General features: G+C 48.8%; 1 protein-coding gene across 1 annotated transcript in view; it reads right to left on the reverse strand.

The window, feature by feature from the left end:
- The window catches only part of Cht7 (chitinase 7), a 200,205-nt gene extending 175,338 nt beyond the window's left edge, over window positions 1-24,867 (reverse strand). Inside the window, exon 1 of the mRNA XM_075702155.1 lies at window positions 24,158-24,867. Within this exon, the coding sequence (XP_075558270.1) occupies window positions 24,158-24,160 (3 nt within the window). The 5' untranslated portion in view covers window positions 24,161-24,867. The remainder of the gene's footprint in view (window positions 1-24,157) is intronic.
- Window positions 24,868-25,244: the final 377 nt, after the last annotated feature.

Here is a 25,244-nt window from a genome sequence, read left to right on the forward strand (position 1 = left end):
TAGAACGAGTTGGTGAATCAGTGAATGAACATTAAAAATGCTGTGTTCACGATTATACGCAAAGGTGCAGTCGAAGTTGACGGCTTTAGCTGAACTATGACTGAACAACGAAAATATTCCAGCGTCACTCCATCGCCACTGCTTTGTCAGAAAAAAAAATGGAACGCTTGGGGAAAAAATCAAGGCAGTAGATGACTTCTTTACAGCAACTGATTATTCGAGTCATTCAAACAGCCAGCGTCCAAGCACAAAAAAAAAACAAAAAAAAGCGAAGGCTCAGCGCTGAACCGAAATAGTGTCGATCTAGCAAAAGATTGTGTTTATGGCAGCTGATTTTCACCGGCGGTGACGATTTTCACCGTCTAACGCTCACTCATGTGCTTAAAACAGCATTGCCGTTCCGCAGCTATCGACTGCAAGTCGTTGGCTGCTTGGAACGGTGACCTCGGAGACGTAGCTAAACCTGGCGAACTGTTTTCGCCGCCTGACGCTCTTTCCGCGCCCGAAACCCACGGAATTCCCTTCTTTTAGTCTGATTCTATTCCTGGAACTCGGTGACTCCTGGTTAAAGGCACGCTTTGCGCACCTTTCGGCTTAAGAAGGTAACTTATCCGCTGGTCGCGCTTCTAAGCACGACGGCTGTATTTATAGCTTTGTGTTTCCTCGACTGGCGGTGGCAGTGACCTTTCCCACGACTCCAGCTTTAGTGTCTACCGCAAAGCCTTTGCCGCCTGCCTCGTGCAGGAGACGCACAGGGAAACACGTGGCGTCTGGTTTCTCAGAGCTTCCTACAAAAGTTACCAGATGGAGCTATGTGGCGCTAGTGTCTATGGTAGCTGAGAGCACGACAGTTCAGACAGCAATGTGAATGATGGTTAGCTTGCGTGGATTTGCCTAAGCCTCTTCCTTGCGGCTTCCAAGCGGCTTTGACACTCTGCGAATTCGTCACTTCGATCGAAATCGTGCGTTACATATTCAACGATTCGTGGTGAATACGTATACGTAAAGATGCTTATTACCGTACCGCGTCTCAAAACCCACGACTACCGGGAAATTTGGAAAGGTAAAGCGTAGTAAATAACCTCGCGTCGACGTCTTAAGCCACAGGCACGAAGATTGGACAAATCCACGCACTGCCCTCTTTTCCATAGTATCTGAGCGATCACAGCGCCACAGTTCACTCTATAGGGATTTTTGTAGGAAACTTGTGTATGTCTGGTACGACGTGCGGCGTGTATCAAAGATGGCTGCTGCGACTCTCGGAGCTTGTTGGAAACCTGCTGCTAAGCTGCTGGATACTGTTGGATACTAAGCTGGTGGAGACAAGCAGCTGCTGGTGGACACGCGTTACTTAATGTGATGCCGTGCCGTTTACTCCGAAGTAATCTTCACTGTACCGTAACGCATGCGCTGTACGGTCTGTTGAGGACAACGCTTACGGATACATAGTCGCTCGTAAGCTCCGCACCCTGTACCATTGACTTTGCGTTTTTCGTTCCGTTTTCATCATCGTCTCGTCAGGCTCGTCTCCTTTTACGTTTGTTGTCCTTCCCCCGCTCAAAATCGCATACCACCTGCCAAAGATGGCTACTCCACCTGGTGGGATTCTAGGGAACCTGACGGAACTTGCCGACAATTTGTTGGATGAGATTGTTGGTGCGACAGGTCGTAGATGGGATCACTTGCCGAGTAGCATACCACGTGTCTCCTGCTTTAAGCATGGTCGGTGCGTTTGTTGAAGGAAGCAAGTAATTCTCGTTATTCTTTCAAGACAAGGTGTTAGCGCCACTTGCTCCTTCCGAATTTCGCACAATTTAAACGTATATAGCGGTGCAGGATAAGTAAATCTAGAGAAAACATGCTGATCGTCTTGCTGGTTAAAGCAGCTCCTTTCTGGCACTCTAAGTGTAGTGACGCGATTGTCTTTCTAAGAGAAGGTGCAGACATGAGCTGCCTGCCAAGATACGCTTACATCTGAAGCACGACTTCTTTTGACACGGCCGCGGCGGCAATGCCAAGACGGCGTGTTGGGTGCCGGACAAGCCTGTTCTCGCTGACACTGTCGCGCATATAGACGGCTCATTTGCGCTTGAACGCAGCGTCCCTAAGTGCAGCTTGAGTCTCCGTAGCTTTCTATACGTGGGCGAGCAGTTAATCAGCGACTCGAAAAGCAACCGGACCCGAAGGGCGAAGGATGCCGAAACGCGTTCTCCGCTTCTTTTCTCTCGGATCGCCTGCGAATAACAGATGCGAAGAAGGCCTTTCGGCATCCTTCGCTTATCGAAGGTCGCCCAAAGGTCTCCCCTCCGAAGCCATCCGACGATTGGGCAGAAACCCTTGCGCTTGTTTGTCGAAAGGAGAATGTGCGGCCTTATTTGCACGGTAATTAAGCCTCGCTCGCCTTATCAGCGAGCTATCGCTTTGCGTTCTACAAACAGAAACTCCTTTTTTTATTTTTATTTTTGTTTCTACAGAAATCCACGCGGTGGGGAAAGTTCAAATATTGTCATTCAGCCGACAGCATAGGACGAAGCTAGAAGGGAAGGCCATTGGGTTTCTCAAAAAAAGAAAGCTTCGCAGGATAAGAAAAAATTTGTTATGCTCCTGAAATATAACCACGGACCAATAATGCACATACGTGAACACAACTTGAGATTGCGCAATTCCCGTAAGAGAAATACGCTGAGTCACGTAGAAAGACGACCAACGACCACGATTTCCAGACAAGTAACAAGTAATGAAGCAGATAAGACAAAACAACCAACGCCGTTTGAAAATCTGGCTTCGGAACATATTGCTTCGTGGAGAATAAATCAGTGTAAAAGACGAAAGCTTGCGGAAGCCTAGGCGACAACTGTACGCCAGCTCTCTCCTGCGGATCGAGTGGAAGCCACCAATACTGTACGTTTCCATGCATTATGATGACAATGAAATAATTTATTTTTTGTCGATTCATGGCCAGTTTCGTTCCCACATGTTAAGCAAGCAACCTGTGCAGCAAGCATCGCGGGAACAATGGCGGCTCTCGAGCGTTGCTCTCGTTGCGTAACCCACGGCACGCCCAGCTTATTTTCTTTTGTTTCAAAGAAACTACACCGCCACGCGAGTGAGGCGCGCGAGCTACTTCAGCGGCTCTACACAGCGTTTTTCGTGATGATGGTAATAACCTCACGTTAACATTTGATCGTATACTGTACCCGCTCAACGCAGCTCACACCGGGAGGGGGGGGGGGGGGTTGTCTCCTTTGTTACTATAGAGGCGGCGTCTATATCGACGAACGCCCTCAAGCGTCTAGGAAAGGCTCCGCACCGCATTGTATAGACCCCCAAAACCATCAATCACGGGTTCTGCAGTTCGCTCCAACGGGCGAGCGAGGAATTTCGCTCTCAAAAAACCCTTTCGCCATTGCCTCGCTCCGAGCGTTGGCCCGTCACGTATTACGGCATGTCCCTGGCTTGGCCCGCGTTCCGGTGGAGAAGAAACGAAAGTGAAACGCAGAAAAAAAGAAGTGTAAAGAAACGAAACTGCCTGCGGTGAATGGTTGGCCGACATCGTATATAAAGCAAGCAAGCATTCGCGGCGTTCTCGCATAACGGGGGAGAGGAGGAGGAGGAGGAGGAGGCGAATGGTTGCGCTCGGCCATGCTGCTGGACGCTCCTTTGCGCGGAACGGCCTTCGAAGCCAAAGGCACCGCATGCCTACGCCCTTCTGTTTTTCTTTTTTTTTCTCTCTCTCTCTCTATTTCTCTCTGACAAGTGACTATTAGCGACCGCTCCGTGCCCGAGTTAAACGGGAACCACACTAAACAAAAAAAAAAAGAAAACGACAGAAGCGTGAAAGCTATACACAAGCAAAGCGACAGCATCAATGCAAGAGTATCGCCACGAGCTCAGCTGGACACGTCTACGCCTTCAGCTGCGTTTTCCTATATTTTTTTTTTTTCCGTGGCTCCTTCGCACTGCCCAGCATTGCTTCGAACCGTAGTGCAGGAAACGATCCCGCTCTTCATGAATATGCGTTCTCGGGATAGCCGGCTGCGTTTAATAATAACGGGAGCAACGGGGAGAATTCAGAGCCGAGTCGTGTTCGACCTTCGGTTCTACACTATCCTCGAGCAGGCCTCAGGAGTTCGCATAGCCAGTGCCGGTATCGCAGCTGCCGATCTTGGCGTGAGTCGCTCGCTCGTTCGCTCGCTCGCTCGGGCACAGCGGACTGCACACGGTAGTTGCCCCGGCGTACATCAATGAAACCATGCTAGAGCTAATAGTTTGTGCGCGTTACATTGGATCCTTGGTAACTAGCTCGCTAGAGCAATTAGAGGAGACAGTCGGGCTAACTGGTGCTTGTTGCAGACTCGAGAAGTCACTAACTGGCGTGAAAAGGAGAACGGACGACGGCGAGCAGTCCTGTGGGCTTCTTGCTTAATGTCAAGTTATAGATATGTTAATGATATGTTAATGATATGTTAATGATATGTCAAGTCTGGCTATTGTGCAGTTTGAGTTTGCCCGACACCGTGTTTGCTTAACCAATGACTGCACCCAAACTATAGAGAGCGATATCTTCATACAAAAAATAGGGAACTCGGGTGGTGCATCCAGTGGTGGCCAGGAAAAGGAAGGAGAGTGGGGAGAGCGGCACCCAGAATTTCAGCGCTAATATGCAGCCTGCCCAGCCATCTGACTCCTCTCACTCACCCCGACCCCTTCCCCCGAAAAACATATTCTAGCTGTGCCACTGGGTTAATGCAATGGGGTGCTTATATTAAGCCGATATTTTTACCCCTCAGCAGTTGTAACAATACGCTGTATTTATACACAGACAAAGTTAAACTGAGGGTTGGTTGATTGGATTCCCTTCGCTTTTGTTGAACCGTGCGGCAGGTCGCATACGGCGAGCGTAGAAAGGGCTACGTATGTACCTTCTTTCTCCGTCGCGCTATTTTCACTATTACTGTAGCGTGGTCAGTGCGGCGCACAGCAATCACTCCTTAGTGTAGCCTGTGGAAGTATGCCTTTTCCATGCCCTCGATTTTTGTTTACTTTGCAGAAAAGCAGTTGCTTCGTAGCAACATATCTTTCTTTAAATTTTCCACCATAATCGCATCTTCGGTGCATAAGTGTGTTGAAGATTTCAAAGTATCTTCACATGGTACGGTCGTCTTTGTTAAGAAAATGATCTCGAAAATAATGACGTTGCCTCCAACATTCCTCAAGAAAGCAAAGGTAATCTTTCTTTACTGTTAGATAATTGAGTGACGCCTAGCCAGGATTGTCGAACACTCATGATGCCTTGCACGAAAGCTAACTTAAGAGTTAAGCAAAGTCGGGTCTAACTTCATGGGGCTGGCCAGAGCCAGTAGACGCTTTAATTTCGCGCGTACGTACACTACGTTCCCCGCATTCAGTACAGGTCGACAAAAGAATTTATTCAGCAGCTCATGATATCTTCTTTATGTTGCTCGTCATGCAAATACAAGGTGGTTGGTATCAAACAAACGCGGGTTTCCGGGGCGACCTCTACCGAAAGGCACGCCTCGTATAAGTTATTGGCATAGTACCAGCCTATATACTTGGACCTGGAAAGTACTGAGCTTTCCGCTTCTTTTTTTCTTTATTCTTTTTCACCCGTCTGAGAATGTACTGTTGAGAATATTGGCAAGCTGAGCGCCTCGCCTGCTTTGTGTGTTGCCGACGTTTGTGGCGCGCCGCGTCGAGGCGCGTATGAGCAAGAAATATTCCGAGCTGCTTAATCGGCGCTCGTCGTTGCAAACAGCGGCGCGTCAGGATCATGCACGCGCCGTACTCGCGCAGCTTTCAGACCACGAACCCAATGCAAATAACCTATCGTCCTACGAGGCACGTACGACACCGCCGATCCTTCAAACCGAGAAGACGGGCTCCAAACACGCGAGCGCGTTTTCAAAGCTCCCTTCATCGGTGCACCCTCGCTACTCGGCCTCGGCTAGAAATATCGCCACAGTGCAACCTCATACGACGCTTTCTGACCACGCAGCCGAGACAAACGTTCCAACCTCTCGCGAGGCACGTGCGACTCTCGCTGATCATTCAAGGCGAGAAAGGGGGGCGCGCTTTCAAAGCATATGCGCGTGTTTTCAAAGCAGCATTCCGTCGACACGCCTTCCTTTCGTCGGCGCCAACTCTGCTTCTTGGAGAGCACGTAGCCGGCCAGAATGCGATCGCAGCGAACTGCTAGGTGGCCGTTTAGCGAGTCTCGAGAGCGCGGCAATAAATAGCAGGCGACGCGCGAGCCATTCGTCTTGCAACCTTAGTACGGTTTTTCAAGGTCGTATTGGCGCCGCGCAGGCCTCCACCGACGCCTACACGCCGCGTACGTCGTGACGAGAAGAATTAAAAGCTGAGAGAGAGAGAGAGAGAGAGAGAGAGAGAAAGTGAAGCTGCGGCCGGTAGGGCACGATTGGCCGACATGAATATGCGAATCTCGGTGGGGCCCCGCTCTGGAATGTCAATAGCTCCCGGTCGCAACTCTGCTACCCATTTCTCCGTGAGGGATACGGTGCTCTCGCAGTGGATGTCCGGTAGGCGGCGTGTTTCGCTCGTGGTCGGCGACTACTTCGTTATCGAGGTCACCTGGTGACTGAAAGAAATTCCGCAGAGTTGTGATAGGCTGTGGTCATTCACTCCAACGAAATATCTTCTTGTCTTTGTCATGCGTATATTTTTGTGTTATACTTGTAGGCAATAGTTCATAAGCGTAACGAATTGTCTCAACAGAAAGTTATTCCTGGATAAATCGCACAAATGCACGCACTGAAAAGACCGGGCAAGACAGGGGCTTTGCGTCTTGCCTTCTCTTCTACATGTTTCGTTGTCACAGATTAGCCAAGACGTGTGCTTCGTGCTGGGTTCGACAGACGGTACCCTGATCATCCTGTTTTCTTCTCTTTTCTTTTTTCGCTACCCAAGGCATTTTGTTTTTTGAACGTTCGAGGGCTGGTATTTTCGAGAGGCTATTGATCATGGCATTAAGTCCTGACACAAAACGAAACGCTGCATGGGGCAATTCAAAACCAAAACCTTAAGCACCACAGAAAAAATACAGAAATAGCCGTCTGAACGATAACCTGCCGCTGTTGACATCGACGACGTTGCCGTTGCGACGACACCGCCAACGGCATGGCGGAAATGGTGCTGACAGGATGCCATAAACAGTTCACACGTCATGGTCTAGGCGTCTGAACATTAAGGGGTAACAAATAAAGTACTTTTTCCTCCCGTCTCCTTCTGCCGCCAAACATGGTGATGATGACAATTACGATTATGACACTTGCGATATAGATCTAAAGAGCCATATAAAACACACGCTTGCCAGCCGTCGCTGCAAAACAAAACGTCCAGCCCGTAGGATCAAAACTCCGCATCTTTACAATAGCGACCAGTGACAACCGTATTTATCAATCCGTGCTCTTAGTCAGGAAAATGAAAAAAGAAAGCATCCGTCGTTCACAAATGCTTTTCACTCCCTTGCTTGCTGCTTTCTTATGCCTCGGTAGATATTTCGTCTGCTATAGCTGTTTTCGTGGTCATGAATTGAGTCCCTCTGGGGCTCATATAAACTAAATTTACACAGTCCACCCATGCGTTCACTTCGTTTGCTCACGAAGCCTCAGTTTGCAGATGGCACACTCGTCAGTCGAGCAGAAGCTTGGCACACAAACCTTACGTCGCGGCAATGTCAAACGTTTCCTCGGTGGTTTCCGCACCTGTATAGTAGGGACCCCACGGCCAAGAAGTGTTCACGAATATCGTTGTGCAGTTGGCGTATGAAATGGCAGAGAAGTCAATATTTGTAGCGCTAACTGAAGAGACAGTGCAAGTTTTCTCATATAAGTTATTTTAGCAACGGGATCGTGTATCTCTCAAGCTCACATGACAACTTACGAACGCATCACAACGCGTCGCTAAGCTGTAGGATTTATATATTTATTTGTATTCTTTTATTCTCATTTTATTTGTGCGTCTGTTTTATTGTAGAATATGAATCTTAGCCTATTCTTCGTAGTGGTGTCTTTGCACCATAGTTGATGTACGCAAAAGACAGATTGTCTTTTTCTTTGTGACTCGAGTTCTGCCTGCTTGTTGTACCTCCTGACTAACAAGGTGCTGCGTCAATGTGCGACGTTGCTAGGGGTATCCAGCCCACTTGTCACGCAGTTTAATTTTCTTCTATTTTTCTCTAACACCCTTACTTTCGCCTTTCCGTACTACGCGCAGTTCGTAGCCACTGCTAATATACATCCTGATGCCCTTGGACGAAAATGAGAAAACCCAAAACGACGTTCAAGGGGACCTGTATAGGCTAGCCATCCCGGAGACGACCTCGACAACAATCCCCAGTAGGGTGTTTCTCTGAATGAAAATAGTGTCTTGTTTCCTTTCAACATGTTGTATTTATTTCGCTTGGTTCCTGCCGTGAGGTATTTGTCACGAGTGCATGATTGCCATAGTTTTTCACGCAAGACGGAAGCACCGAGAATCTGAAGTACCCGTGGCAACTAACCAACCTAAATTAACGTAACGTGATGTAACCTAGAGTAACCTTTGCTAAGAATTGTGCCTTAGGTGTAAAGTCATGCAAGGCTGCACAGTTATTGGAGCTAGGAGAAAGCTTTTGTAAGCCACGTGCAAGTATTTTAGTTGGTCCTGGTTTACTTGAGAGTCCAGTTACTGAAAACATTAAAGAAGAGTTACAAATAAGGCCCAGCAACGCCGCAGGCCACACGGGCAGCAAACGCAGTTTGAGAAGCCGTCAGGGGCCGTTTGATTCATTAAAAAAAAAGAAAAGGGAGAGAAAGAGAGAGAGAGAGAAAGGAAACCTTCCTGTAGCTCAACCGGCAGCAAGACGTATCTCAAGAGGAAGTGCGCTATGCCGTCTCCGCAAACTTGTTGGCCGTGTGACACAGTTGCAATTGTAATGCGGCGCCTTCGAAATGCAGCGCGCTTCGCAAAATGCGGAGCAGCTGAAAGCAAATTCGATGCACGAACCGAAATTATACGAAGTCACAATCAGCAGCAGCACACGATGCTTGACCAGACGTGTTTGGGAGTGCCGGCCATGGGTGCCGGCCGTATAGTGTCGTCTGCTTCGCGAGACCAGGAAAAGAGCTGCGGCGCCGTCGGTTCTTATTCTTCCCGTTCCCGATACAGCGCGCATATGTCTCCCAGAGAGAACCCCGCCACTTGGAGGCTTCGTATTGCGCGGTGAACACCTAAATCATTCCGCGCGATGTGGAGCTCTTCCACGTGTATAGCGTGTGCGCTTCTTCGCTTGACTATTCGAGAGCACGCCATGCCGAATGCGAAACTAACGCTTCCCTGAGAAAGTCTAGCGTGCAACGGAGCTGGACAATGCACAGGCTAGACGGAAACAAGCGCTTCCCTGAGGAAGCCAGGCTGCGGTGAAAGCTTACCGTACCGAAACGGAAATGAATGCTTCCTTGAGAAATCCGGTGTCGGTTCGGCCTTCAGCGCACGAAACAGTTTTACGTTTAAACTGCACTGAACGCATGATACAGGACTACGCTAGAGGATATGGAAAAGACTTACAAAGTGAACGTTTGTTGGCCAACGGACTCTCGTCTTGTTCGAGGAGCAGCCATATTAATAGGAACAATACGTTACCACACGCGAACACGCGCGTTCAAGTGTACGATTGCCCGTCAACTGGGAAACGAAAGCGTATGAAGCGAAGTTATTTTGAGCTGTCCTAGCTTTGATGACTTCCTTTTCGTTGCGTTGCGCGGACAAAAAATCTTTAGGAAGTGCGTATGGTAGCTAGTTCGAACTTTCCTGAATTGATAAAACGTGTGCTCTCGATAACTTTAACGTTTCCCTATACGTACACACCATGTAGGCACTTTAATTAATCTATAGGCTGCCTGTTCAGCTTTTTAGTGTGAGCATATATATATATACATATATATATATATATATATAAAAAATGGTAGAGCACGTAGAAATGCCAATTAGCTCATCAAGTATTGGATGCTGCTTACAGACTGCTACGACATGTTTATAAGTGTTCAAGGCCAAAAAGAATAAGAGCACTTCGTAAAAGAATTTAGCGCGAAAAGATTGACACAATAAGGAGACAGGACAAAGGCGCTGCTCTCCACCGACATATTTACGGCGTCACACCGCTACTCACACACGAGGAGCATGCGCAGAAACGTCAACGTGACATCAACGACATAAAGAGAGCTATGAGTCTCCTTCCAGTGTAGTCATGCTAGCGCTAAAGTTTGTTCAGAATGCGCACCAACCATACCGTCATTGAATTCTGCTGAACAGAAAGAAGCACGAGTATGCATAATAGCTACGAGAGAGAGAGAGAGTAAGGCAGAGATGTTAACCAGTCAAGAATCTGGTGTGCTACGCTACGCTGGGGGAATGAAGAAGGGGAAGAGAGGGAAGGGAGAGAGAAGGTGTAGATACGTGTAAGGACAGTACTCGAGTTAAAGCCGCTCGCGCAAACCAGAAGTTCTGAGAAAGCACAAAAGTGCCTTCACTGCCTTCTGAGCCGATGATCGGTGGGGACGCTGTTCTAGTACTGTCTGTTCACTGAGAGGACGATCATCTAATTTCCTTAATGTGTTGGACAAAGATTGTGCTTGAAATTGAGGGCAGTGGCACAATAAGTGGTTAATGTTCTCCTCGCATAATGGCTGATAGTCCTGCATGTGATAGCTACGAGAGAGGCGTCACTAAAGTCAATGGGCTGCGAACACCGCGTCTGCGCCAAAACGTCCAGTCAGAGCCTAAACTGAAAGTCGTCCCACGGCCGCTCCGGGGACTATAGGAAGCACCGACAGAGAAAAGAAAAACAGTTTCCCAAGGAGTACTAATGGAGGAAGTGACAACAGGAGGAAGTGCGCTCACACACAGAGACACACACAGCCTCCGGGCGGAAGCACTCAACTTGAAAGCGAGAACCGTGAGAAACTCATAGCGTTGCCGGTCGCTTACCGATGGCCGGACCTTTGTGCAGTTCCGAGCCCCCCACCCTCTCTCTCTTTTTACCGACATGGAAGGCTAATGCTTAACGGTATCAACTGCGGTCGCACACGGGTCGCGTGCATTTTTGTAGCGCGGATGGTCAAGCTGGCGCAGAGGATTGCACGCGTACGATGTCTACGTAATGCGTCGTGATGAACCTGGGGGTGGTCTCGGAAGGCGGACGAAGGATTAGCTGCATGCCGTCTGCCTTCCTGCCACCGGCTGCGGTGACCTGGTGGCTGTAAGCAGTCTGCTGTTGGACGCAGAGCTTCTATAGCAGTTGTCTTCTGCTGCGTTCTGTGGGACCAGTGTCAAGGGCCAAGAGTAGCGCGTCCATGGCGAAGGAAGAAGGCATCAAGAACGTTTGTGTCGCTCTCCTTATTTACAGTCAACCTTAGTTTGTAAATGGTCTGTAACGTTTAAAATCCGGACAGATGTATCACTACTGAACGTAGAGATAGGCCAGACCTGGTGCTAGCGACGCATGGGGCTACGGTGGCAGAATCCCCAATAGCGGCGAAGGGCACAAACGTGTTTCTTCGCTTTGAGATTCCTGTACGCGATAAAAACCACCCAAGGTGGCCTATATTTAGGCGGAGGACTGCAATATAGCGCGTTAAACTCAGACAAAACACTACAATGCAAATATTCAACACCAGTGCTGTCTTTGTGTTTTTCCCTTAATGCTATGCGAAAAACGTTCGCAAAGGAAACGGTGTATTCACGTACCTCTGCCCGACCGCGTAAGGCACCACAACTAAACACCCCTGAGCATTTTAATTAGGAGCCGCCATGCATCAGCGCACTTTATAGGAACAATTTTCGCTTCACGAGTCAAAATAGAGGCATTTATAAAAGCAGATATAGCTTGGCGATATCTGTTGGTTTGACAATGACGCGAAAGAGATACTGAGTTAAGAGATATTCCCGTTAGTTAAGCGTTAAAGTTGAACACAGAAGAACAAACTTAGTGGCCATTGCAGCGGTAGATCTTAATTTGCTGCGGCCTGTTCAAAGCGTCCTATCGATCGAAATCACGGACATAAAATAGCATTGATACTTGCTATATCTCATAGTAAAAAAGGGGGCTTACTGTTTGCGTGTTTTGGCAAGGCACTTTCATCAGGAGCATCAACTGGTTGTCAGCGTCGCACACTTCTTTGTCCAATTTTATTTCCATTATTCTTTTAAGACACAATGTTGCCTGGAGTGACCAATGTAGAGGCAATGGTCGACGAGAACTCGATAAATCTACGTATTTTGTTTGTTATCAGCGTCTAAGAGTTCGGTGCAGAAACTCGCCTCTCTGTGTACCGGGCACCTCAAATAAGCCAAAATAGTTCTTTTGCAAAGCGTCTTTCTCGCGATCGGTGTCGGTTCGCGCGTGCGTCTCAATTCCGCCAAAGCCTCAACGCGAATAGACCTGCCAATGCCTGTACTGACCTGAACCACCAGACACAATGCTGATACGACAATGCCAGCAACAAGAGCTGGCTTCATCATCAGCCTAACCCGTTGGTCTTCGCTCGTTCAACGCTGCGCTCGCGTTAGGCGGGGGGGGGGGGGGGGGGTGGCAGAAAGGAAGGCATCAACGACTCTGCAGGAAGACATCACGGGATCTGTAGCCGCTGTGTTCGCTTAAGTGCGCGGGCAGCGGGCGCGCTGACACCATTAAGCTCCCGTCTGATCTCCGACCTCCGGCCACCCCCCGTCTTTCCATCCTCCCCCCTGGTGAACTCCAGCGGCGCTATTATTAGGTCGATTACACGCGTAGACACACACACACATACACCGCTAGAGCTGACGTAGGCTGAGGGACATAGGGGGGCGGGGGAAGTAGAACTGGCGGGCTAGCATGGGTAATGGTTCGCATGGCTTCCAGCCGTGCAAACGCCTGCTGTCTGACCTCTGCAGCCGGCTTTTTGTTGCATTTTTTTGTTTGCCGTTTTTGTTTTCCTGCTCCAGCTGGCGCGTCGAGGAACTGCTGGGCTTTCCAAGCGCAAAAAAATTCCTGCGCTCGCCTACAGGCTTTCCTCCGGGCGACGACAAGGACCTTCCACATTTCCTGTTGCTCGGAGCTGATCCGATTGCGCTCCGCGCTCCGCTATATTTGCAGCCTTTATTGGGTGCAGCAGTACAGTCTGCAGGACGATGGCTTCTGCAGCCGACTTATTAGTTGATAGAAAGGGCGCAGTGGGGAGGGGGGACTTCGTATCGCGGCCTTTCGGTGAGCCTGCTCCAGTGGTCTGAAGGCGTCGTTGCGCATAGTGCCTCTTTGGTTCTTCGAGTGGCTCGTTTACAACTCGGCGTGAAGGCGTCCGCCGTGGTAGCAATGGGCAGGAACTCGCCATCAGGCACCACTTTCGTCACGAAACACCGCCATGCCTTTCATTTCACTACTCTTGCTTTTTTTGCATTTCACTACTGCTGCTTTTTTTCTCAAACCGGCTACTGGTTTGAGAAACTGCTGTAAACGAAAGCGTCGAGTTCGAAACAGTCTTCGTTCCTTACAAATTAGCACTTCGGGTGCGCTGTCGGGGCGTGCAGTTCAGAATGGCAACGAATGGGACTGCTTCGATGTTGTTCGTTATTACTTCAGACGCCAAACGCTGAACGCACACAAGGAGCACACGAACACACACATGAATCTCCTTTTGTAACTGCTTGTTTATACCATGAAAGGGATGTGAAGGCAGTCGTGCTACGTGTCGGCGTGCAGGACAGGGGAGGGAGCTCAATGATTTCATCGTTGTTTCTTGACAGAAAAAGTTACGCACGATAATTGTCAGCTTCGAAAGATTCGGACACCAGCATAAATAAAAAACGTAAAATAGATGCATAACGTCTGTCACCAATGTCGACTCCCATGGCCCCCTCAAGGTGGCGCTCGGGTTGCAGTCGCCCATCGACTACAGCGGTCTGCAACTGAGTCCGAGGTCGTGTGTTCGACAACCTGCTGCAGTGGCCGCGGTATTGAGAGCGGCGGAGAACAAAAAAAAAACTGAAAAAGGAAACACTTTCCTGTACTCACACTTATTTCATGTTCGAGTTCTCGCAAGCCATCAAAATTATTTCGAAATCCTCGATGAGGCCGCCCTCCAGTAAATACTTGTAATGTAAGACTTTTAGCCTTCTGAACACTTCAAGGACGTAAACAACGGTCGGGCGGCATCAAGGTAGCATGCTAACACGTCTTAGAAGCAGGAGCATTCGCGGCCCCTCAACACAGCCTCCGGCACTCCGAGTTTCATCAACACAATCTTAACGAGGTATTTGCCTCGAAATTTTTTCGTGTGTTTCAAAACCAGCCCCTTTTACCACGCTGCGAAGGGTCCGTTAAAAGCGTAAGTATTCTGGCTTCGGGATCCTAAGTGTATACGCCAACAGAATGTATCTTCCAAGCGGCGGCGCATACTTGTAGATCACGTTTGGCCTTTCGCACGCATTAATTTATAATTTCTTCAGGGTGAATCTCTGGCCGAGAGAAGTAATTTGCGGGTGGAAAACACGCGCCAAACACGACGCATGCCGAGCGGACTAGCGCCGGTCGACCACGCCTCGTGCATTTTCAGGCGCCGAGCCTGGAAAAAGAAAGCGAAAATCTTTATGACTTTGTTGAAAGTCCTTCTGACAAACAGGAAAAAGGGGAGGGGGGGGGCACCTTTTAGAGTGCTGTTACTGCTGCGGCCTCTAGCGCACTGCGTTTGTGAATTCGGAGCACGGGTGGATCACAATCTGCGTCAGTCGCAGTGCTGTAGCTTGCTTATTGAGCGCCGGTTTTTTTCCGCGGCGTCGCGAAGAAAACGGAGGCATCTGGAGGGGGAAAAAAACAGAATGATCCGGAATTTTCTGCCTTTCTTCTGTTTTCGTTCCATGAAGGTTTCTTCGGCCCTGCGACCTCCAATGGTTGGTCATATAAGTCGCGCATAAAAGTCATACGTGGTCATATAAGTCTCGAAGGTAGTATAGGACACGCGGGTGGCAAGATAAATTAGGAAAGAAGAAACTATGAGACAGTGGTTAGCGCGCTGTGAACTATAATCCGCGGAGCACATTTTCCTGTTTTCTCGCATTGCGGCGTGCTATATATAGGATCGCCCCCTGCTTCAGACGCAGGTATAGGATTAACTATACGGTGCCCACCTGGAGATGCCGCAGGGGGCCTTGTTCACCGCGGCTTCGCTTCGTTAATCGGGATAATCGGGAGAAACGACCGAAATGCCAGAAACTACCGTACAGCACGCGCTAAGACTTAAAAAAAATTAAATTATGGGGTTTTACGTGCCAAAACCACTTTCTGATTATGAGGCACGCCGTAGTGGGGGACTCCGGAAATTTCGACCACCTGGGGTTCTTTAACGTGCACCTAAACCTAAGTACACGGGTGTTTTCGCATTTCACCCCCCATCGAAATGTGGCTGCCGTGGCCGGGATTCGATCCCGCGACCTCGTGCTCAGCAGCCTAACACCATAGCCACTGAGCAACCAAGGCGGGTCACGCGCTAAGACTAACACAGGCTCTGTACTGAAGAAAACTTGAAGAAAGAAAAAGGAAAACAGGCGAAACAACGACAACTAATGGGATTCAATGTATGAATACCGGAAGGCGTCCTTGATGCATCGAGCTCAGAGCGATGCACGAAACAATTCCTTTTTTTTTTCGAATTGTATACGACTCGAATAACCAAGCCTATTTGATTCGTATTCGAAATTTTACACAGTCCCTGACCCAAAGTTATAATGCGTGCGAAGACCTGGCATTTAGGGGAGCAGTGTGCGTCGGTGACCTTGTGGATCCGTAAAAAGCAGCAGTGCCCCGCAGAACCACGGGACTCGACTATGGTTGGTAATCTAAATACGAAATGTACTAGCTACGTGTTTGTTTGATTTTAAAAATTAATTACGGGGATCTACGCGCCAAAAACAGGATCTGATTATGAGGCTCGCGCTAGTGGGCGAGACTCCGGAATAATTTGGAACACCATGGGTTCCTTAAACGTGCACCTAAACCAAAGGCACACGGGTGTTTTCAAATTTTGTTCCCATCGAAATGCGGCCACTATGGCCGGCGATTCGATCCCGCGACCTCGTGCTTAGCAGCCCAACACCATAGCCACTAAGATACCGACGGCGGGTTTTCTTTAATTTGAGAAGTAGCGCCCGCGGCGATACGTCTGTGGCGATACGTCGTGTGGCTGTTTGACTGCCAGGTCTGGATAACCTTCGGACCATTTTTTGTTGTTGTAAATAAGTCCACTTGTTTTGATATTCTTAAGCGTAACCGTTATGGTTTACTTTTCATCGTGCTTCTTCCTGTTGATGTTTTCTATTCCTTGGCACGTGTTCAAAAAAAAAAAACCTACACCGCTCTAAATGCCCTTCGTTTGTGCAGACAAATTAAGCTGCACATTGCAAATACAGCTGTAAACGGTCACGTAGCACAGTGCTTTTGCAACGGCGCGGGCTGTCGCCAATTCAAACAACGGAGAGCGCAAATTTACGCAGCAAGCACGGGTGCGTGCCTGGCTTCCCCAAACAGGTCACTCACCGCCACAGTGACGGCGCGGGTCAATTTCTTTCGACATCTGACCACCTGTCGACATCTCCCGTATCCCTCTGCGCCATACCCTATGCTAGGTCGATGAGGCATCCGCATTGTAATTAAGCCTTATCGCCACCATACGGGGTCGCACGAGGCACACCGGAATGATAAAATGAAGTGTAGGAATGCACTTTATCTGACGCTCGCGCTAGAGGTTTGCCCCATCGCATCTGTGCCCCTGCCGCCGCGTGCCATCCTCCTTAAACGTGACCCGCTTAAAAGAGCCCCCCCCCCTCCTCCCCCCTTCCCCGCCTTCCCCCCACCTGAACTTCCTGCCGGTTCCACAGCCCTTCGGGAATTTTCCACTATTGTCGCTCAGGGGTGAGAACTGAGGGACTTTTACTGTCTCGGCTTACCGAAGGCAATTGCCGGGGATTTCTCACACTCCAAAGCCGTAATGGAAACGCCCTGCGATCGGTGCCTGTAAATACTGGGTCATCCTGAACGACACCCTTAAAACTTCTTTTAGGAGCATGTTTACGATAATATGTATGTACGTATCTATGTACTGTGTGAAATTAAGCAAGCTTTCTAACAAGAGAAGCACCCAGTTTACGTACAGGTTGTCCCACATAACTTGAGCCAAAGTTTTAAAAATGAAAGGCACTCCGGGCGTGAGTTGAACCGAAGGAATAATGTTGTCACTGGGCCTTCTTTTATTTTATTGTTTATTTTCCCCTTAACGAACGGATTAGTTATGTTTAATTAATCAACTTTCTAAGTACTGGCTGCAGGCCCCAAGTGTGATAGGCAAAGGTTGTAGAGCACCTTGAGACACCTCTCAGTAAATCGCGTCCAACACGATATATCTCACGTGGTCCTTTTTTCCGCGTTCCAAGGAAAGCCCGCGAAATATGCAAAAGCACCACGTGACGGGGCGCTTGCGCACTGTTACTGTGCTGCTCTCAAGGATGCGATGGATGAACAAGGTCGGATGCAGCGAAACTGGCCCGCGACAGGGCGTTACGTGTAGTGTAGGTATCTCGCACGCTGCTCTTATCGCATGACGGTGCAAATGCATGCTTCTCGCCGAGCGGTGTCAACCTTGTTTTCCTAAACAATATATATATATATATATATATATATATATGTGTGTGTGTGTGTGTGTGTGTGTGTGTGTGTGTGTGTGTGTGTGTGTGTGTGTGTGTGTGTGTGTGTGTGTGTGTGTGTGTGTGTGTGTGTGTGTGTGTGTGTGTGTTGAAATAAGAACACGGGCGCCGAGATTAGAAACCGAAGCGCTTCTTCTTCCCAATAGGCATTATACTGTGCTAAATAACTGAGGCATCCAAACAAAGTCGCACACATGCATTGCCGACCAGATCACATCGACATAGCGGGATTTCCACCGATGGTACGCGTTCTGCATGGCATCAGCAGGAAGAGATAGGTCGTTTAACGAGTGATCCATTGCAGCGACCTAATGAGTGACTAAAGCGAAGAGAAACGCAATTGACGCAGCAAAGAACTACAGATTCAATGAAGTTATGGGTAAAATTCTCACTCACGAAATAGACTACCCTGACGCAGAACAGCAGGCGCGAGCGCAAATACCTAGGAGGAAGCCATCTTTCTTCAGCCAAGATTAATCGGCTGAGGATAAGGTTGACTTGTCCTGCTGCTGCGAGAATTCGCAAGAGTTCCACAAGAGATAGGGTTGTGCTTCTTTTCTTTCTTAACTCTAGGTCCGGTCCTACTTCGTGCTCCAGAACGGGACGGCCCAGTAACGCTTAGCAGAGAGCTGCCCGGGCGTCACGTGTAAGGACCGACTTCTATCCAGACCGCAGCATTTGACCTTACTCGGTCAGGGTAGACGTATACACGCGACAGCGAGATATTAAAAGCAGATTCTCCAAGCGAGTGGCCTCTGAACGGGCAGCCGCCGCCGCCGCGGGGTGGTGCGTTTGCGGCTGAGAGGCGAGACGAACGAGAAAATAAATTAAAAAAAAGATGCGAGGGAGATTAGAAAAGAACACAAACTTCTGTGCCGCTCCGAAAATTAACCTCGATCCGGCCCTGCCGTCCCCGACGCTGCCGCCGCCGCCGCCACAAGCAAGGTTCGTCGGGTGACATTCCTGCCCCCCCCCCCTCCCCCACCGATTTCGGTCTCGGCTCCTCTCGCGAGGCTTCTCTTAAAGCGAGAGTTTCGCGAGACTAGGCAGCGCCGGTATGGGTGTATACTAATTATTAAATGTGACTCCTCGGTGAGTTGGTAAAAACGGTGGGAAAAGAGTGACAAACAAAAATAAAGCAATAACAGCGTGGTAGAGACGGCTAGTGTACCATTGCCCCTTCTAATACACGTGTTTTGATTAAGCTTGTAGTTGTTAGTCAGAGCTCGTCCTGTCGGTTCCTGCTTATCTGTGTTGTGTCCTTCCCGCATTTTTTTTGTTTTTGTTTTTTTTTTTTCTTACCACGCATAATATATACCGATTAGTTCAGACCGAAGCGTCGGTCAGTATCTTCGTGGATTGGAGCGACCCGGCGCAAGTACGAAAATAAGCCAAAAGGTAATTCATGTCTCACTAGTAAACACGATGTCGAAGTAGTGAACCTTCGCATCAGAAATTTTTTACTCTTTCTTTTTTGTTCTTGTGCATGTACTCGGTATAGCTGACACGTAGTCTTCATTTTCATTAGTTTATTTTTTTTTCATTCAAGCGTGTAATTATCTTCTTTCTCACTCTCTCTAATCTTACATCCGTAAGCGCCAGTCACTTTGCCTTTAAACGCGTGTTCGGAAAGCGCCGCATGGTAATTTTAATCGAGCGCTGCCGGCGAATGGGGTCGCCTTGGAGGGGGGGGGGGGGGGGGGGCACGAGAAGTTATTACGCAAGCTTTCTCTCCGCGCACTTCGGCATTAACATTGTCCGCTAGAGCTGCTTGTTAAAACCTTGTGAAGGAGCTTTGCACATCGCGTATACATGCATATGTGTGCTCAGTTAACACCTCACATACCAGCTGGCCGACTAGTACGAGTTACTGGACGTTTAAGTACGTTTGCAGGCATGTTTTCTTCTTAAATATATGATTCCGCTTAATGATACCTCGTTTTCTGTTGGTAATAAACGTTCTTGCAGCAGATATGGCAATTCTTTTTTTGATGGTGCGGATGCGCTGCGTAGATCTCTACTACATTCCCCACGGATGTGCTACTGTGTATATTTCTGACGCGCGCTCTTTGTTTGACGCTTATGCTTTTTTGTTCAAGGGCGCGCCCTTTATTTGCGTGTAGAGTGGGGGTCTCTCTCAAATGAAACACGCGGAACCCCTTTTTTATTGCATGCGTTATTTTTTCTCTTCGGCGGGCCATTCCTTACCGCATTGTAAGCAGAATCGGCAGACGGGTCAGAGTGACATGAAAACTGGCTGTCCTGTCACCGTTTATGATGACTTCAACTATCCAGCGTCGAAATGTGACGAGCTTGGATTTTGACCCAATTGACTCTTCACGCGGTAAATACCTTAAGTCACTACGAAAATCTCTGTTGCCTAGTGGTTTCCCACCTTCTCGTTTCACTGAGATCTTACTGAGCCAATAAATGCACAATTTTGCTAAAGGCTGCCCCTCGAGAACCGATATCTCATCTATGAAATTTTGGGTCAGCGAAGAGACCCAAAAAAAAAATGTCGGAAAGCATCAATGAAAACACAATGCGAGAAATGGTTCAGAGCTTCGTTCTACGGATGCCACCATTGAGCGAGGTGACGTTCCAACTGCGACTTGGAGAATAATTCTCGCGACGCTCTGTACGTTCCCAACGTCGGAAGCCACCTAAGATCACCGCCACACTGCGCACAGCTGTGCACGGCCAGGCGAACACAATGGACGCACGGTAGCTTCGAAGCAGAGATTAATCGTCAGCTGAAGCCACCATCGCATCGGGAATAGCACAAACGGTGGCACGCGGCCCGAGTAACCAGCAAATTACCAGACCCGTTCTTCTAGTTATGCCGATTAGTATAACGTCTCGCCGAAGCCGCCTACTCAGAAGCTTCCTTAGCGTATAGCTTGCCTATAGCTGCTCCGATGTAATCGAAGAGCAAAGCAAGCTTCGGGACTAGGTCGAGCGCATGTGTCGAACGGCAAACGTTGGAGAAAGAGCGCCCAATCCGTATAGGCAGCACGTGGCTCCTTTTGCCCGTGTTCCTTGGCGCTCGATGCTTGCCAAATTACGTTGCTGACTCACGCTTAATATTGAAGAAAACACAAATTGGACACCTTTCAGAAATGTAGTGATCACTATTTTATTCGTCGCATATGTTTTATGTCACTTTGTAACAAAACGCGTCGCCAAGATGTAGTAATGTAATCACGTTCGTGTTGCATGCGTGCAAGTGTGTGTGTGTGTGTGTGTGTGTGTGTGTGTGTGTGTGTGTGTGTGTGTGTGTGTGTGTGTGTGTGTGTGTGTGTGTGTGTGTGTGTGTGTGTGTGTGTGTGTGTGTGTGTGTGTGTGTGTGTGTGTGTGTGTGTGTGTGTGTGTGTGTGTGTGTGTGTGTGTGTGTGTGTGTGTGTGTGTTATTCAAATCACCGCGCCTTGCGCTTTTATGCTAGCGATTCGCTCCCGTAAGCCTCTCTCCTGAGACCTGGACCCGGACTGGCTCTAATCCCTTCCACAACCCGGGCCTCGGACGCAGCACCCGAAGTCTCTGTGAATTGCCCAAAGTGCTTTGCCCCTATAGTGTTTGCGGCGGATATACTTGCGATATGCAGTGGTTAAGTCCAACCACTAAAGCCACAGTATAAAGAAAGTGCTTAAAAGTGCCCGGATACTGCAGTCCAGCATACATACTACGAGTGATTATGCAGAATAATAAGTTCCACGCGCCCTTTATGCACTTTCCTGGCGATTTAACGAACCTCTCCCTCATCTAACTACAGTATTCCACTTGACAACGCCTTGCGAAAAAAAAAAAAGCTGTGCTTCGTGCCATCCAATCTGGGACCACACTGGGCAGCTCCAGATGTCGGCGGCAGTATTTTTTCAACGTGCATTCGAGTGGGAAAAAAGATAAGCGATCAAGCTGCTGTAGCTCTACGAACGATGGGGCAGCTGCTCTCTCTCTCTCTGTCTCTCTCTCTCTCTCTCTCTCTCTCTCTCTCTCTCTCTCTCTCTCTCATTATTTTCTATTTTAGTGGAAAATCATTTCTCGAAAAGCTACAAAGAAATAAACTGACGCCGCTTGAACTGCGTGTCAAAAAATAGACCGATACGTAGACCGGCTCCACCACCGAACGGGATCGCGGCGTTTCGCTTCACGCCGGCAACCTCGCCACTGGAAATCCCCCTGAATAGAGCGAAAGGGACGTTTGAAAGAATAAATAGCCAATAAATATAAAATGAGAAGAGCTATGGTGCGCGGTGACCAACAGCGTGACGGACGCACGTAGAACGCAAATCGTTTTGCGATCGCTGCTTCGAGCGCACAAATTTCTTGCGCTAGATTTATTTCTCGTGTGCGGTGCCCTTATTTTTTTTTTCTTCTTCTTCCGTGGTCTCGAGCCGCTCTACTGATTTGATTCCTGGTTGCGTTCGCTTAATGCTCTTGCATAACTTTTGTACTGGTTTTCTCCGGTTACGGATATCCCTAGTACCGGGATACGCCGCCTTCAATTTTAGTTGTCATAATGAACTCTGGCAGCAACTGCGAAGTCACTCGACGCTATAAAACGCTTGCATCGTAAGGAGCGGTGCCCACCGGTTCCTGCTGACTAACGGTGCGCGTAAACCATTACAAAAAGGTAGCTTTTTTCCTGATGGAAATGGCCAGCAGTGCACCGTGCGGGTGCAATGAGACTATGGAGCACATCCTGTCTCATTGCCCATCCTTTGACATTCAGCGACGTACTTTACAAGCGAAACTCAAGCTGCTAAATAATAGAGCGCTCTCAGAACAAAAGATCCTTGGACCATTGCCTATGCGTTCTTGCATGCAAAAGGCCACAAAAGCACTTCTGCGTTTCTTGAAGGACACTGGATTACATGAACGCTAGTGACAGTGGAGATTCCTCTGCGACTGACTGTGAATGACTATTACTTTTCTTTCCGCTCCTTATCTATTGTTCCGTTTTCCATTCCCCCAGTGAAGGGTAGCCAGCCGGGCACGCCCTTGGTTAACCTCCCTATCTCTTCCTCTTCGTTTCCCTCTCTCTCTCTCTCTTACAAAAAGAGAAGTTTGGTGAAGTCTGTGCACGAACTACTGACGTCTTATAGGTCACTTCTTTCCAACTGCTGCTTTATATTTTATGACATTTTTTTTCTCTTTCTTTATACGTAAGACAACTCATCTAAGACAACCCATCGTAAGACAGGGATCATCTGGAGAACAGCTGAGCCAAACCGTTTGGCAATACGCTTATCGGCTATAGTCGATGCTGAGAGCGTGCTTTAAAATAGGCTATTAGGATGGGCGGGGCAAGCTCATGCAGTTTAATATGAATTGCTGAAGGCGCTGTATGAGGGAAAAAAAGATACATCTTCTTTTTTTGCAAAACAAGGGAGTTTTTACTGACGCAAATACTAGCTAATCCGTTGCCGGTCCGGAGCCATCAAGTTGTGTGGCCTAAATCCTTACTCAAGAAGCCCGTGGATTGTCTGTTCCCGGGTGCGTTTTGCATAGAAGGTTAGGGAGACGAAGGAGACCTGCGTCTTAAGGTACAACTACTTCATTAAAACTTACAATGCATTGAACGGGAAAGAAGTATTGGTGGCATTCAGAAACTATAAGGAGTTCTTTGCTTCGATGTCGTTTTTGACGCTTCAACGTGTTGCTACCGTGAGTTGCTAATGCACCTCGCTCTGAAACGCCACGCGAATCACTTTGAGGTAGTAAATATTGCGTGTGATCCTCCGTTACCTTCTTATTAGCTTCCTTTTTCCATTTTAATAAATTAAATTCCACGTGTTCTCAGCAAACAGCGTGAAGCCATAAGCAATAGAGGATGACGAAGCCATCCCCTATATCCTGAATTAATCTAACGAAGGCACAGCGTCTTTATTATCAAATTCAGGCAGTAGTCTGAGAGGCTTCGCCCTGCCCTCCCTCCAAATAAACTTGCCCCGACAGATGAACCGACCATGGCAATTGCGTATATATAACGTTGGAAATGCATACAGCAATCCTTTAAACAGGATACGTCGATTTAGAGCAATACCAGAGCACGCGCTTCATGTTGGTTCCACACAGAGGAATAAAGCTAGATTACATTTGCGGCGTCTGAAAAAGACTACTAGCAGGTAATCTCCATGCGGCCGCAAGAATAATACTGAAACATCCACGCCGAGCGCTGACTGGAAACTGCAGTTTCCATCACTGCAGTACTAGTCCATGTGCAATTTTGTTTCTTAATCTCATTGTACGTAACCTTTGCTCTCAAATTCGCGATCATTCCAGGTCGTCAAGCGCAGTTCGTCAGTACGTCGCCATGGTGAGCGGAGACTTCACATGGCGACGCTGACCGAAGTGTCACAGCGAATGACGTCAGCAAGCGGGCAAAATAATTGAAAGGCAAGGACTTACCATGATGAAACAGAACTGTGCGCTATGCTTTCCGAATCCAGTGGTGAACAGGTAGTCCTGATATGACGCGGCCGATAACCCGACTGGTAGGAGCTTTCACAGTATAACACACACCGTGACAGACGACGGGTTACACAGGCTTGATGCAGGCGCTGGTGTCCTTTTCACGATGCACGAACAACAATTCGAAATCAGCCCCAGATAAGTTATCTAGGACCTCCGTTTCAATCAGGCCACAGCCACAAGTAAGACGCTGTCCTCTGGGCCCCCTTCGCGGGGAGTTGGGCGAGCAACTGTTATCCACCTGACCGGTAGCGGACGGCAAAGCCCGGGCGCTCACTTCCAGACGACCACTCAAAAGGAAACGCGGAGAGCGCACTCTCGCAGGAGCGGCGCTGAAGAACGTATACGAAGACCGGCCTTCTTGTTTCGGATTTGCCTTCTGCTCTCGAAAGCAGGGACGCGCCGTCTGCTATTCCAGCCTACAATGTAGGGTAGAAATTTGATGTCTTCGCGCCACCTCACGCGCCACTCCGTGCTTGGACGTAGTTCCGGTCTCCTCCTGCCTTGTACGGAGGGCGAACCGAGCTCTCGCGGATGAGAGACAGGACGGAGCAGTATGCAGCGACCAACCGATCCGACCTGGTCGAGCACCGTTACCTGCTTTGCGCGTAACGGGTCCTTCGTCGTCTTGCCCGTTGCCGCTGCCCCCCCCCTTCCTTGGACCTTCTCCTTACAGCTCCCCCTTGCCCTCCTCAGAGCCGGTGGAGCACGGAGCCCTAGAGGCTCTATGGCAAGAACCGCTTCGTCACTCACTCGCTCCTCAAGCGTCCTCCTCTCGCGAACGTTTTCTTTCTCTTCTGCGCCGACGGGTCACGTGAACCGGCGAGGGGCCCAACCAGCGGACCAGAAACCAGGTAACCTACCTGCTCCTGCGTCGTGCAAGTCTGGTCCGACTGCCTTCTTTATCAAAGCCTGTTTTCTCCTTGCCTTCATTCGGTTGGGTCCTTTCCCCTTCCTTGGCTTCTTGCTTTTTTTTTCGTTTAGTTTCGCCTCGGATTTTAGGTTTTTGTTCTTTCGTCCATGG

This window comes from Dermacentor variabilis, chromosome 8, assembly GCF_050947875.1.
Source record: "Dermacentor variabilis isolate Ectoservices chromosome 8, ASM5094787v1, whole genome shotgun sequence".
Taxonomy (NCBI): Eukaryota; Metazoa; Arthropoda; class Arachnida; order Ixodida; family Ixodidae; genus Dermacentor; species Dermacentor variabilis.